Source organism: Bacillus rossius, chromosome 7 (assembly GCF_032445375.1).
Source record: "Bacillus rossius redtenbacheri isolate Brsri chromosome 7, Brsri_v3, whole genome shotgun sequence".
Classification (NCBI taxonomy): domain Eukaryota; kingdom Metazoa; phylum Arthropoda; class Insecta; order Phasmatodea; family Bacillidae; genus Bacillus; species Bacillus rossius.
This window is the reverse complement of record NC_086335.1, coordinates 55413935-55429483: the sequence shown is the minus strand read 5'-3', so window position 1 is coordinate 55429483 and position 15549 is coordinate 55413935. Positions and strand designations below refer to the sequence as shown.

At 37.5% G+C, this 15549-nt stretch overlaps 1 protein-coding gene across 2 annotated transcripts in view; it reads left to right on the top strand.

The window, feature by feature from the left end:
• LOC134534064 (nucleoporin Nup188) overlaps nucleotides 1-15549 on the top strand; it is a 45804-nt gene that overhangs the window by 8509 nt on the left and 21746 nt on the right. For both annotated transcript variants that reach the window (XR_010075441.1, XM_063372056.1), the window contains exons 6-11: nucleotides 1229-1466; nucleotides 4668-4955; nucleotides 7555-7809; nucleotides 10156-10295; nucleotides 13197-13476; nucleotides 14392-14713. Coding sequence is in view for 1 of the 2 variants with exons in the window: in XM_063372056.1 (XP_063228126.1) it covers nucleotides 1229-1466; nucleotides 4668-4955; nucleotides 7555-7809; nucleotides 10156-10295; nucleotides 13197-13476; nucleotides 14392-14713 (1523 nt within the window). In the remaining variant the exon portion in view is untranslated. The remainder of the gene's footprint in view (nucleotides 1-1228; nucleotides 1467-4667; nucleotides 4956-7554; nucleotides 7810-10155; nucleotides 10296-13196; nucleotides 13477-14391; nucleotides 14714-15549) is intronic.

The following is a 15549-nucleotide window of genomic DNA, read 5'->3' as shown; positions in this document are numbered from 1 at the left end:
AGTTTTTAATAGTTTTATTTTTAGTCCTATTTTGTTTTTGAAACAATATTTTGGTGTTATTGTGTTTATGTTTATAAATGTTGTTTTGTAATTACTTACTCCACAAAATAATGGTAATATTTATATTTTGCTTTTATTACATGCCAAATTGGTCAAAAACAGATATATTCAAACAATAAAAATAAAAATGGGCAAGCATTTGTGGTATAAAGGTGTACAGACTAATTAAATAATTTTTTCTGATCTATACGCTTAATTATAATCTTTTGTCTGGAAAAAAACATTCCTCGAATTAAAAGCACTAAGGATTACTTTTTTAGTTTTTTTTTTAATTTTGGATTCCATGATATAACTGGTATTTTGGTGCTGTATGTAATGTTGTATTAAAATGCATTGTGGTGTTACGCGGTGAATTGACTTGCTTTTTGGACCGTACCGTATATACTCGTGTATAGCGCGCCCTTTTTTCCCCTCAAGTAAAGGAAAAAAATAAGGATGCGCGCTATACACGGAAAAAAAAAAGTGAGTAGATGCGGCGGGGAGTGGAAGTCGTTAACTGCCGGTGACGGGTGACGTTTCTGGCCAGCCCCCAACACATACGCACAAGCAACAAGGCCTCTCTTTCACACACACACACACGCACGCACACAACCTGGTCTCTCTCTCTCACACACACACACACACGTGCGCGCGCAAGCTCGCAGGTCTCTTGTTTATTTTTAGACCTCTCCCTCTACAGAAAGCCAACGCAGCTAGTAAAATAAAAAAGAGAGAGAGAGAGAGAGAATGTTGACACCAGTCCCACCCTTCCACTTCCTTCGCTTTGTCGCAGCTGCTACCGGTGAGTCATCTAGTCCTCCGTGTCACATTCCTGCCTGCCTCCCTCCCTTCCTCCCGCCCACGTACCAGTTGTGACGATAAAGCGCTTCATTATCTTCCGTCTACACAGCAGAGTTTAAGTATTTTCCTGACGCATCACCACACATCAATTTAAATTATCATTTGTTTCATACGTAATTACTTAACAGGTACCACAAAATGTTAGTACAATTTATTTACGGGAAAAACAAATTTTTTTTCTTTGGAATTAGTTGCAAAAATCGTGGTGCGCGCTATACACGAGGGCGCGCTATACACGAGTAAATACGGTATATTGTGTCCCTACTTATTCATGTATGAGCTTTCAACTTGCATACTATGTGTTATTTTGCTCTTGTTTTCTGTGAAGGGAAGAAAGCCAGCTGTACCGGGAAGAGGTCGTGTTCAGGGAGGTGAGCTCGATGATGGACAAGCTCGGGCACCGGCCGGAGCACGGCCCCGTCCTGCTGGCGTGGATGATCGTGGTCCAGTGCCACCCGGACATGGACCAAGATGCCAAGAGCAAGTACGCGAGACTCGGCTCCCAGGTCATCAAGCTGGACGTCTTCACTTTCTTGGAGAGCTTGCTTTCCGAGACTGCGTTCAAGGTGTGTTGCTGTTCGTTCGCTCTTCGCACATGTTTAGCTGGCACAAAACATTTTTTTTCTTATTAAAGGACACCAGAACATTAAAGATTATAGAAATTATGGAAAAAACTGTAAAATTGTCAAGATTTTAGACAATGTCCGATAGTAATTTTGATGTGTACGGACTTAAATATTTTTTGCTGGTTCATTTAATTGCCAAATTTCTGTAATTTCAATTATTGTACTTTCGATATGTCGTTAACTCTCTATATAATGTTAAATAAAACAATATCCTTGTTTTGAGTGATTAATGACACTGTTTGACAGGATATAATCTTTCATTGATTTTTGATCCACCTGTGTCAGATTAGAGAGTATCAATTATGGTGTGTGTGTGTGTGTGTGTTTGAGTGTGTGTGTGTGTGTGTGTGTGTGTGGGGGGGGGGGGGGGGTCAGCGGTATTTTTACATACGTGGTTAGCATTAAAGGTTGTTTGAGGATGGTTTTTGTTAGTGCCATAAAATTAGTGACAGAAAAGGTATCATGCTAATAAAATAACATTTCTGAGTTAGTATTGAAATGTCAAAATAGAATGGCAAAGGATTTGTTCAGTTCACATGTGAAAGAACAGTACTTAATTTTAAATAAATACAGTTTGCAGGTGAATGATTTAATGAGATGGTTTGTGGTGATGACATTTACTACTCTCTCTCACCATAAAAATTCAACTATGTAATTAATGGAAAGCAAATGGTGCTTTGAAAAAATTAGCCTCATTAAAACAAATATCAGTAAACATTTAAAAATGAATTGGGTGACACACACACACACACATGCGTGCGTGCGTCCACGTGTTTGTGTTAATTACGAGACATTACTGTCTAAAGATTACAACAGAAAAAAAAATACTGGTGGGTTGTGACTGCTGCCTTGAAACTACGCAGGCTAGTTATTGCTTGCTTGAGTCACGGTACAGCCACCAGGGGCACGTGGAACAAAACGCACCCGGCTTACAGGGGTGTGTTTGTAATGTGCTCTAGCAGTTTCCAAACACACCAGCTATGTACGCACTATGTTTGGCAGCAATTTTTGACTTGAATCATAGCATAAAATGCTCTTACCACATCAATAGAACACAAAAATAAAAATAAATAGTCAAATATTATTTTTGTGTTAAATGGTTTATGGAAGTGGAATAAAGCATGGTTAACCCACAAACTGATAACTTGCACTAAGATAATCAGGAGTCTGCTGTATTTATTTTATTTACATGGTAACAAGTGTTGCAGATATCAGAAGAAATGAATCTATTAAAAATCTCTAATAATAAAAAAGTGTGCTCAAGAAGATACTATTTTATTTCATGTTAAGAATAGGTAAATTAGAAGTGCTGAGATCTAGCAGACTACAGAAAGAATCATTTTCGGAATTTTCTGTCTCGCCTTTATTCTACATATTGCATGCCCTTTGAATATGAAAGAATTGATCTTGCTAGAAAGTACAGTAGAATCTCGTTATATCGAGCACGGTAATAGCGAGAACACGGCTATAACGAGCTATTTTTGAGGAATTTACGGCGTGATCGCTTGAAGCGCGCTTTTGTTATTTGTCTTCTTTATCTCCACCCCTCTCGCTCGCCACTAGACATCTTGCCGTTGACGCCTGTCACATTCTTCAGCCGTGCAGTCGCCACCTAAGTGCGTGGCTTTAAAAATAGAATCCCGTCCTTTCTTTATTTTATCAAACTTCCGTTAGTTATCGGTGCCGTGTGTAGACAAAGTTTGATATTGGAACAGAAACAACGTAAGAAAGTATTTTTTACAAATTAGAAATATGTATGTTTTGGTTTTTATAATCGCGTATATTTTCACGTTTTTTTTTGTTATCTTAAAAGAGATAATATTAAAAAGCCGCTCTAATGAGATTTAATTGTTTCTTGGTTAACAAAAACTATTAATCGTTTATATTCCATTTATTATTATTTACGCGACGTCATACTGCACGCGCACGCAACACGACTGGATTCGTTGCTGCAACATAACATAGCAAATTATGCGGTATCAGATGTAACGAGTAATGTAAAGATATTAACGAGTACTAATTGTTATAGTACGTAACGAATACATACGGGTACACATTTTTTCGTTACTTTTACACCTCTAGTAGGCACTACCGTATTTATTTCCGAATCGCTAGACAGTTTTCTTGTAACTTTTGTTTCGGTCAGTTGTTGGGGTATTTGTCCGGGAAAGGGGTTTGAGTTTAATCCCAAATTTATTTTCTAAAAAAGTTGACAGGTTTCTTTAAATGAAAAGTATAGTTTTCCAGCGACTATTTCGTTTGAGGCGTACGTGCGTTGCCGCAGCTGCACTCCTGCTATTTTGTAAGGAATTAAATCGTCGCGCTACACTAGCACCACCTGTTAGTAACATCCCGAACCAACATGGCCGCCAGCAGACAGCCCGCGTCGGCAATAGATAGCAGGACAATGCTGCGTCGGCCGCGGGCTGAGATGCTATACTTACGTGGCGTCGTGGCGTGGTAGGGTATTCTCTGGTTATTTTGATGCAATCGGTGATCGCATCCGTACTTATGGGGTATCATTTTAAAGAGAATTCACACATCTGCTCACAGAAATTAAGATTTCGTTAATATAACCTGTTATTTTCCAATTATACAGGTTTTAACACAATTTTTATGCTATTTTCGGTTATTTTTTTTTTTTTTTGGGCCAAAATCTGTCCAATTCGGTTATAGCGAGGACACGGTTATAGCGAGGATCAAACCCCGAACCGTGACACCTCGCTATAACGGGACTCTAGTGTATTGTTGGTTTTCTGTGTTCTACTTTTGTTAGTTTATCACCTTGCAAATTAACACAGAGAGATGTGTTAGCCTTTATCATTTTTGTACTTAATACTGTTGCTGTCCTCTGCAGAACTTTCAAAGCTTGTGAGGAAGTTGCTGTTGGATGTAGAAAATAGATTTTTGAAGTTTTTAGATATATTTCCAAAGTTTGTAACCATAAGTTTTAAGATGACCTTAGAACCCCTTTTTACATCCTTATATCCTTTTTAATGCTTTTATCTTACATTAAGTATTTCCTATCAATTTACAGTTTTTGTACAATTTTACAATAATTATTTTCTCTCACATTGAACATTGTTTCAAAATATGCCTTTTTAAGTTGGTATCTAGGCTATAATTTTACAATGATTTCAGGAGCAACCTAACTGTGCAGCCATTGCCCACGAAGTAGTTTATTGGCTGCTGTTTTCACTGGTGGATAACTTCGAAGTGGACGACTGGAACGACCTGCCGAAGATCTACTCTGCGACGGCAGTGTGCCTGCGAAACAGAGCGACGCTGGACCTGTACTGGGGCGAGGAGCCGGGACGTGGCCTCAACTCCTTGTGCAGCCTCGCGGCCAGGAGCTTCCCGGCGGTGCCGCTGCCCTTCAGCTCGATCGTGGAGTCGCTGGCGCAGTGTGGCCCGGCCAGCGTCCGCAGGGTTAGCGTTCACTCTGCTGGATACATTACTGAATTTGATAGTTTGTGCAACAGATTATTTTTACAAATTATCATACAGCAAGTGAAATAATGAAGTACGCCGATCCCTCACTTAGCACGACTAATGCATTCCCGCAAATGTTTTTGTTATTCAAAATCGCGTATTCTGAAACTAGTCTCCATAAATAGCAAGGCTAATTTACTTAATGGGTTCCAAAATGTGTGGGGAAATATTTCGTACGTAATATCAATGCGTAAAATGAAACTCAACAATAAATGTGTCACACCATTTACTATCTTTATAAGCCTACCATCGAATACTTTGTATGACAATACGACACTGCGTAACATGAGATACATTGTTATGTACTATCGTTAGAGACAGGTGTTTTTCGCGATGCGCGAAATCACGAAATATTAACGAACTTAATATACATAAACTTAAAAACGTGAAATTATCAATTACTTAGAGAAATCACGAAAAAAGTTAAGAAAAAACACACTGAAAATAGCTAAACGTCCGTATTTTGATGACCCGATAACAGTAGTCGATTATAATCTATTGTTAACGACTTTCGATAGTCTAGGAAGTCGTATTCGTGTCGCGCTATCGCCTTGCCAGAGTCGCCATTCGCCACAGTTTGTAAAAATGGCGTGGATGTAATCAAACGATTTTGCTCTGTTTCTTTTTTTAAAACGTTGATTTTAAAATGGTTGTGACAGTATTTGACAGGGTGGCGGAGTTTGCGAGCGAAGGATTCTATGTCTTTGACAAAGTGCAAAAAATTCTCGTGCAAGTATTGCAACGTTAGAATAGAGTGGCAACGGAAAGACACGTGCTTGAAACACATAAAAAACAGTGTCTCATATAACAAAAACAAGGAAAGTCAACAATCTGGTGCAAAAAGGCAAGTTTCACTGGAATCAGCCTTGTTACCAGCAAAAAAAGCAAAATTTGACAAGAATGAGTTCATTATGTCAACAACTGGAGCTTTTATTGAAACTAAAATCCCGATTTCAAAACTGGATGACCCGAAACTTCGTCAATGGATGCACAAGTACATTGCAGGTAGGGCGTACAATATTTTAACAGTTTTGTGCATTCTTAAGCAGATAAACAGAACGTTACGAAAATAAATTTTGTTAGGCCTACCTACTCTTGAAATATTCATATAGCTGCGAGTCATGTTTTTTACAGCACTTATTGGAAAAAGTTGATACAACCTAGCCACAGGTAAATATAGACGTAACTTATTTGTTTTTAGGTTAGGACTATAGCTTTTTTTTTTGTCAGTAAATTTTTTAAAACAGTTTCCAGTACTGTGCTTTGTAACATGTTTAGGCCTAGTAAATATATTTATTTTTTAAAACCTGAACAATGCAGACAAAAAAGTTTGTATAAATTGGGCAATAATATCTTGTGAATTATCGTACTCGGAATTGTGCTAGGCCGTACAGGTTACAGAGTTTAAAACGCATACATAGGTCTAGAAAAGTATTTATTTTTGTGGTTTGTATAAGAGAGAGTTACATTTAATTATATTACATTAAAAGTTTTACAACACATTTTAATTATCCACCACCTTTTTTTTTTTTTTTTTTTTTTTTTTTTTTAAGGCGTTGGGAACTGGCCGTCTGCCAGTAGAATACGTAAATGCTCTGCATAGTTGTTGAATTGTTGCTTGTTCTGTGCAAATATTTGGTAAAGTTATGTATGAAACTGTGTAGTTCTACTCTTAATGACATAATAAACACATTCATGTAGAACTTATATTTATAAACCTCATATTGCAGTTTTAAAATCAACGAAATTTTTGACGAAACTACTGATAAAATAGCGAAAAATATACCGAAATAATCTCGTAAAAAGTAACGAAATTGTGCAAATTTTTTTACCGAAAACACCTGTCTCTAACTATCATTATTCTGCTGGTTGGCTTGCCCGCCTGGAAGTAACCTTCATCTCACATCTATACCTTTCCACGAACTTTCCAAACCATCCTTTACTGACAGTGAAACTGTCTGCATATTTGTATTTTAATTGTTGAAAAATAAAAATGTTTCTTCACTTATCACCGCTTGGTTCACACCAATCCTGTAAGACCCGTCATTTTTTTTTATCGCACAATTAATTTATCTTTTCAGGTGAACTTGAAAAGCAAAACGTTATCAAACAACGTTAGAGCTCTTTCCGAGATTCCAATATCTCTCTCTCTCTCACACACATACACATACACACACACACACACATATATATATAAAAATTTTTTTTTTTTTTTTTTTTTTTTAGTAGTATTAGATTCATTGAATTTAATATATTAAAAGATTACGTTTTTGTAATCAGAGTTGAGTTTGGATTAAATGTACTGATTTCAAGATTTTTTTTTTGCATTTTGGCACTTTTTGGTGTACTAACTTGTATTTCTGTTTTGTTTCTGCTTTATCGCAACTCGCCATGCAATCTAGTCCCTAGTTGTAAGGTAAAATAGCAAATAGCACATCAGGCTAGTATTATATAACTAAATAGATTTTTACTGAAGTGAGTAATGTTTTAAAAAAAAAAGCCCCATTCTCAGGAGGCAAATGTGTTGTGTGCGTAGCTGGTGGAGGTGTTGCGGGCGATCCCTTGCTACGGGGACGAGCTAGATGCTGCCACCGCCGCCTCGCTCCTGCAGCCGGTCACCTCCAGCGTGTTCCTTGCTCGTCACGACCACACCACCGGCACGGGGCTGGCCGTCCCGACAGGCACCGTGTGCCACGTCCTGGTCAAGAAGGAAACAACCATCGTCTCGTGGGACATCACCTACAGTTTCTTCCACGTGGTTTCCCATGAGCTCGCTACTTTCGTCTCCCAGGTACGCGCATACACTTGTGCTCGCGAGCCGTTATGTTTTTTTTGCTGACACGACACAAAAGTTTTTGTGTTTTACTATTTCGAGTAACTTTTTCTTAATAAATTTTTGATCATGGTATTAATTTTTTAGGAGGACTCGGGTAACGTGATCTACCTTGCCAACCATGAGCTATTGAGTCCCCACCAATGCATTCTGTTGCTTCTTCATTCAGCTCACTTCACATTCACCTCTGATCTTGTTCGTTCATTCACTAAAAGTGCATGTCTGTGTGGAAATGGTAAACTGATACAGAAATTAAATTAGCCATATTCTTTATTGAAATTATAAAGTAGTATATTAGGTTTTGCTGTAATGTCAGGTTATGTTCTTATATTCCTTGAACCCACAATTTTATAGAAAATGATGGTAAGAGTGTTTCATTTTGCTATAAAAGCATTGTGTAAATCTATGATTTGGGTTATGGTTAGAGACCCCGAAAAATGGTGAAGCGCAAAATTCACAAAATAACACGAAAATTTGAAACTTTAAACGAATTTTGCGACTTTCCTATGATTTCGACATATTCGCGAAATTCACGAATTTTCGCACAAAATTCACGCATTTTCGTGCGAAATCCACGTTTTTCGCACAAAATAATGTCCTTATGTCGCAAGTTCTATTTATTTACGCCATCATAAACATAGGCGTGAAATAAACATAGACTGAAAGACTAGTGCCGTGATATTATCTTAGTTTTGACACGTTACTAAAATCCACGTATTTTTGTTACTCTGTTTACAAACAGTAAATATTGCCATCGCAAATGAAAACAAAATGTAACAAATATCAACAATCGATATGTGCGCACTACCAACATAACAAAATTGACTGTCCACAGTTTTCGTGTTTTGAATAATGGTCGTTTCTGCCGCAAGGCACACTGGTGTCAATTTTTCTAACCTAATTTAATTGCATGGAGCTAAGATGGCAGTCTTTTTTGCGTGCACATATCTATGAGTGTTTACAAATACCGTCCACATTTTGTAATTTTAGTGATACAATTGAATTTATGGCTAAGATGCCGAAAACTTCGACAATGTTTAATCGCGAAAGAGAGATGAAATCGGATGGATTTTATATTTTTGATCAGCGGGACAAAATTATGATGTGCAAGTTCTGCAGCGTGCGGTTTGATTGGACACACAAAGACACATGTAAAAAGCATGTGGCAAATGACACACACAAAACAAAAAAGACAATTATTTTGTCAAGCAAATTCTACCGTGTCTTAACAAATCTCGATAGGCGACAGCGTGAATAAAAAGCAAACAAGCTTGAAAGTGCAGAAAACAAGAATTTGTTTCTGATTTTGTTAATATGATGCTGTAAGTTAACATTCCTTTGGAAAAAGCTTATCATCCAGCTATGAGGAAATGGTTTAACACCCATGTTGAAGGTTAGCCTTATTTATTTAGAAATGTTTTCCCCCTCTAATAAAAGTTCATAAGCATATGTAGGCCTACAATATTATCGATTAACTTACCTTTACTTCAAATAAATATGCAAGTACCTCAGATTGACAAACACATAAATAGGATGGATTGCATTGTGAAATGGTGAGCACACCACAATATATTTTTGACTGATTGATTGATGGTTTGACTCTGTAATCCAGCAGTACCTAATCTAGAAAAGGTTAGGTTAGGTTTGGCTAAGAATTGTTTTGAATAAATTAGCCCATTAATATTTTTCAGCGATGACCTTATAAATGCTACCTATTTATAAGTATATTGTAAGTTATGTATACATTTTAGGTGCAGGGGATTTGCCATCATCAGCCAACACTCTTAGAGAAACTTATGTCCCAAAAGTTGGCCAGGCAAATAAGGAAGCAGTAAGGCACGCTGTAGAAGACAAACAGATTGTATTCTTGTGTGATGAAACGACAGACAAAGTGGGCCGATGTAAGGCAGAGTATGCTACTTTGTAGTGCCTATCTGCTATGAGGTTTTTTTACACCGCCAATGGCATAATTTTTTCACCTTTTTTGGGGTCTCTACGGATTGCTTATTTTTACACAGATTTTTTGCACCGCTTGCTTATTTTTACACCGATTTTTTGCACCACTTTTGTCATTTTTTTACACCGAAATGAGCTAGTTTTATTTACCATTTTCTGGGGTCCCTAGTTATGGTGCATTTTAAAAATACTTCCATGTTCCATAATTTTTTCCAAACCATTCTTTATACAAATTGCACTAAATGCTGAAATGTACAAGAAATTGGTCATACTCTCAATTACAATTCAAATACATGTAGGCTCTTGTTCAACTGCTTGCTTTTTAAAGCTTTTTTTTTTTTTTTTCAGGTGTATGTGACTTCCAATGTTGAAAAGTTTGCAAAATTGGTCTCGCTTCTTACATGCTTGAGTAACTTGATGAATTCAAAGTGCATTGTGGAAGGTGACATTGTTTTTCCTGTTGAAACAATTTTCAAGCTGATAGAAAGGTTAGTTCATTTATATAGCTCCAGTTTTATGTACTGTCACCACTAATTATAAAACACTATGTGATGCCCTTTGAGTTACTAAAATTAACAAATGTAGTAGTATGTATAGTATTTTGATGATGAGTGCTATTAATTAGGTTGAAACTATTTGTGAGGCTCTTTTTTGTTAAAATTTAACAAACATTACATTAGAGTCATAAAATAAACTTGTCCGGATCTACATATATTAATTGTAATTTAAAGTTGAGGGATGGGATTTTTGGTTTAAGGTTTTTGTGTTTTCTGTTTATCAAATATTTTGCTCCCATTTTGATTCATTTTTGATTTATACTGTAGTAAAACAGTGGTTGTATAGTTTTAATGTAAATAATTTTTCACTTACGTAAATATTAGGCCTCTGTGAATACAGTAGAATCCCGCTGATGCGACCCCTCACGGTTTCCGTAAAAACAGACTTATAAACGGAATGGTCGCAATAGAGAATTCGGGGTGTCACCGCATCGTCGGATACATACACGTGAATGCTGCTCGGGCAGTGTCTATCCGAGCTCGGCGCCTCCACTATCGCACGAAAAGCCGTCTCAGCTGTCATGTTATCTTACCCACCCGCCCGCACGAAAAGCCGCTGTGGTAGCTTCTGCGAGAGCGTAAGAAACTCTTCCGGCGAGGCTGGCGGTAGCGGCGGCTTGACATACGTGACGTGACGTGACGCGAAGCTTACCTCTCCCATCCCCTGCTAATTCTTCAAGGCTCATCCCTCCCAGAGCCACAAACCATGTAAAAAAAAACCCTCCCCTTTCCAACTAACATTTCAACATATTCCCTCCCTTATTTCAACCTTCTGCGTGAGAAACTGTCAGCAATTTCCTCCCCTCCCACACAGCGTGCACCAAAAGTCAGGTTGTATAGTCCATTCTCGGTAAAATAAATATTTTTATGGGCTTATACGACTGTCCAGCGCCGTTAATAAATACTTTATAAGTTATTATGATACAATTTGTTTATTAGTCACACAGCAGTTTCTGCTGAAAAATCACTACTACCTCAAATTTTATTGAATAGAAAAATTTAGCAGGGCCGTAAATATATTTATTTTACTGCATAGTTACTTTTCCGTCTGCATTCCAGCGTGTTTTTTTCTTTTTTTACGCTGTGAAGGGCCATGGAAAAGATAAATGCTTGAGCTGTCAAAATAAACATCGTTGACGGCTAGGGCGGGAGCACATCCTGTCGGTCTGTCGCTGTGATTATCTACTCCAAAAACATGTCACAGCATTTCAGGATAGCATTGTTCTTATATCTTTCGTTTATAGCCGAATGTTTTCTACCTGATCCACATAAGTTCCTTCGCCACGTTTTGAACGAAAATAACCACCAGCCGGCTAGCATAGCCGAACTCGCATGACGCGAGTTCACTTAGCGTGAGTATTTATTGGAACACATTGTTCGGGGTATGCAAGTCCGAGGTGTATAGCATAATTCCACGCAATTTTTTTTTGTTTAGCTGCGCATGTGCGAAGTCAGCGATGTTATAGAAAAATAGCCGAGAACCAAACACCTGGCGATGTCGTTAACACAGTGAACACAGCTTTGTGTGGGCAGTGACACCTGAGATGCAGCTGGCAAGATCACATCACACTAACCAGTCGCAAGACAAAGGCACGGGACCGGGACGGCAATAGACGCGCGCGTAGATGCTATCGGGTGATGTGCGCAGTTTACCGGTATTGGCTAGTGGAGAGTCTAGAGGGGTGGTATCTATTTTTAGCCGTCTTTTGTATGCCTGCCTGCTTGCAGTACAGCGCTCGCCAAGATAAACGTCAACACATAGCGCCCAACAAAGTGTAACTGACTTGTTTTTCAGCCGATTTTACTCAAATTTTCGACTTTCTCTGCTCAAATTTTTTACGGTTTCTCAAAAAAACTGTCGTATAAACGGAATGGACGCATCAGAGGGGGGTCGCATCGGCGGGATTCTACTGTACTAGTTTTTTGAAACGAAGCAAATATAAAATCCAATTTTTGAAATATTCACAAAGTTGAATCAAATTGTGACTATTGTTGTCAGCAAAGCGGTATTACACTCATAAAATACTGGATTGAGAAGTAAAAAAAAAATCTTTTATCATTTGTAATGGATGAACTGATTAATTGATAATGTATAACATCATTCTATAAAAAAAATAACCACACATGCTATTAACATTAATCATTCATAAAAGCAAAGGAAGTGGCTTCTTTTGATTTTTTTTTAAGTTACCAATTTTATTCAAGAAAAACATATTCAACACCAAAAAAAAAAAATTCAAGATAGAATTTTAGCTTTCCAATGTTTTAAAGCTTTGCAACAAATGCGGAGATTCACATCAGACGTGAAGCTTTGCATTACAGCTGCAGCTTCAAATAACACGAAGAGAAAATTTTCTGGAGAAGTCAAATCAAATATTAAAATGAGCTTTGATTGATTACATGATTAGCGTAGTCAAAGCTTCGCACTGGCCTAGTATGTATTTGTTGTAATTCTTTTTTGTGTACTTTTTGTTTTATGCAGGGATATTGAAACTTAGGTGTACATTTTTTTAAGAAATTGTGGATAGTGACATTAATTTGTAATTCCATCAAGTTGTTTCATTTAATAAAATGAAGTACTTAGTTTTCCAAAGTACAAGGCTAGTCAAAAATTTACTAGGAATTTACCAGAAATTATATAAAAAATTCAGTTGTCAAATTTAAAAGTTAATAAATTGACTTATAAAAGCACACTAGTTTGTGGTGTACTACATACTGTATGCAGATTGTACATTTAAATATTATTGCTAGGAAAAAAAGGGAATGTTTATTATAATTTTTAATATTAATGTCATGGTGTTAATGTTCTTTTTCTTTTCTTTTTAATTGTAGGTTCAGCAATGTTCCTTCGATTCCATCTGAGATATTAGCTCGTTGCTTGGACATAGTGACCGCATTGTGGCCAAAATATTCCAGCGAAATCGCAACTCGTCTTGGGGTTTTGAAGTTCTTGCCGTCCATCCAGGCCCAAGTATTGCCCTCGACTGACTCCAATATGTTAGAAATGTATCATTGTGGCTCTCTAGGGCTGATTATCATCAATACTGAATGTGGTGCTAAGCGTTACCCGCTTCTTATCAGCTACCTAAAGTTTGTGGAGCTACTCATGAAGGTAACTACTATCTGTAGTTTACTTAAGAATTTATATTAAATTTCAAATGATAGAAAAAGTAATTTCATGTCTTGTCTTATTAATACAGACAAGATTTTATGTTGCATTGTGAATAAACCAAAATGTATCTTAATACACTGTGTAACACTGTAGTGCAAGTTATTAAAATAATACAAAAATTTTAAAAACCATCTTATATTTAAAATTTTCCACCCTGAATGTTTACTTTAGCACATTCTTTATTTTGTTAAAAAAAATCACATATGTCTTATTCTCGCCATCATAATTAACTAATTTTTCTTGCTTAAAAATTTGAGGGTATTTAAGTGACTTGTTTTCATCTTCAAGCATCAGCTGACACTATTGTGTGGCCGTTTTGGTGTGTGCTAAACAGCTGTTAAAAAGTTAGACAGAAATTGGTCGTTTAAAGTTATGCAGTGGTTATTCATCTTAAATGAGGGTAAATATTTTATGAAATGCAATTTGTTACTAAATGAAGCCTAAGGGTTGTTAAGCTTTGTTTAAAATCTTAAACGATGTAGGTGAAAGTGGCCCTTACACAGTAAAAAACAAGTTTGGACTACAATAGAAATCTATTAAATTTGTACTCTTATTTATTGGCTGATATTAAATGCTGGACAGAGCTTTCAAAGTGCTTATTCAACATTGGATGAATAGTGTGTGTTCACAAAACTGAATTGAAACTAATAGTTTAGCTGCATGACGCCCAGCAACGCGGAGAAACAGTAAAAGACTGACGAAACTATTTACAGATGGCACTGCTGAACACGATGGTCGCCACAGTGACGCACTCACGATCGATGGCGCCAAATTCAAATATCCAAACCACCACACATTCTAGCACTATGCCCAAACAGTGTGTGTGTGTTTTCTTTTCACGCCCCTTGCAATCAGCCGGACGCAGCCGTCGGTCAGGCGAGTGCAGACGCCTCGGCCAAGCCCCTGGAGGCTGCGATAGAGAAGAACTACAAGCTGCTGCTGCCGGCGGTGCAGTACGTGCTGCAGGAGGTGTTCCCTCAGCACGGCTTCTGGCAGTACGAGAGCAGGGGCGAGCGCGACGCGGTGACGCTCGCCTGCCTGCAGACCCTGCAGAGGGTGCTGGCCATCGAGGAGGGCGTCGCGAGCAGCTCCCCCGTGTCTGTGCTGCACGGCCTGTGCTACCGGTTCCTGCTGGAGGAGGAGGGGGCCAAGCCCCTGCTCAAGATTGTCGGCACAGGTCTTTCCATTTTATTTCGATAACCAGAGACAAGGTTATGTGGTGAATTGCGATGAAACCGAAATAACGCCAAAAAAAAAAATGTAGTGCTGGGCGAAGTTCGAAAATTTCGAACCGAACCGAACCGAACCCTTACGTTCGGTTCGGTTCGAAACCTCTTAAAATATATTCGAAAAACCGAATGTTCGTTTAAAAAAAAAATATGTTTTTCTAACCCCCGTTTGAGACCATTCACAAAACAGCACAACAAAATTCCATTACTTGTAATATTCCGACTTTTATCGCATAATCGTCGCCTCAACGGTTTCAAGCGCAGACAAAATAAAAATAAAAAATATATTAATCGTTGAATAACTCGCATAGCATTTTTTCATAAAGGCGCGCTTTGTTTTTTGTTTACTTTAGAGAATTTTTTATGCATTTCTCGTACTACGTAATATAAACTATCGTATAAATGCCAAAGGTATTGTATATTATACCTTTAACTATAGTGCTTGTACGAGAAGTGTTGTAAAATCACCAAAGATTACGTACCCCATACGTTAAACTAAAACGCATGTACGAGAACTCTCGTATTTCGGCAAAACTAACGTGATCAAGTTAACACAAGATAAATGCGGTAGGAAATTATTACGTAAATTACGTATTTTAAATTACTGGGATGTATTTATTTTCTTTGGCCTTTTTGGTTATAACAGTCAGGTACTGAAAATATTAATTTAATCTTGTTTATTAAAAGTACTGGTTCAGTAAATTTTACAGTACGGCACTAAGTTGACTAGCGTAGTAGCGGCAGCCATCATTATTTCTCGTGTTTTCTTTTTTTCGACGCAAAT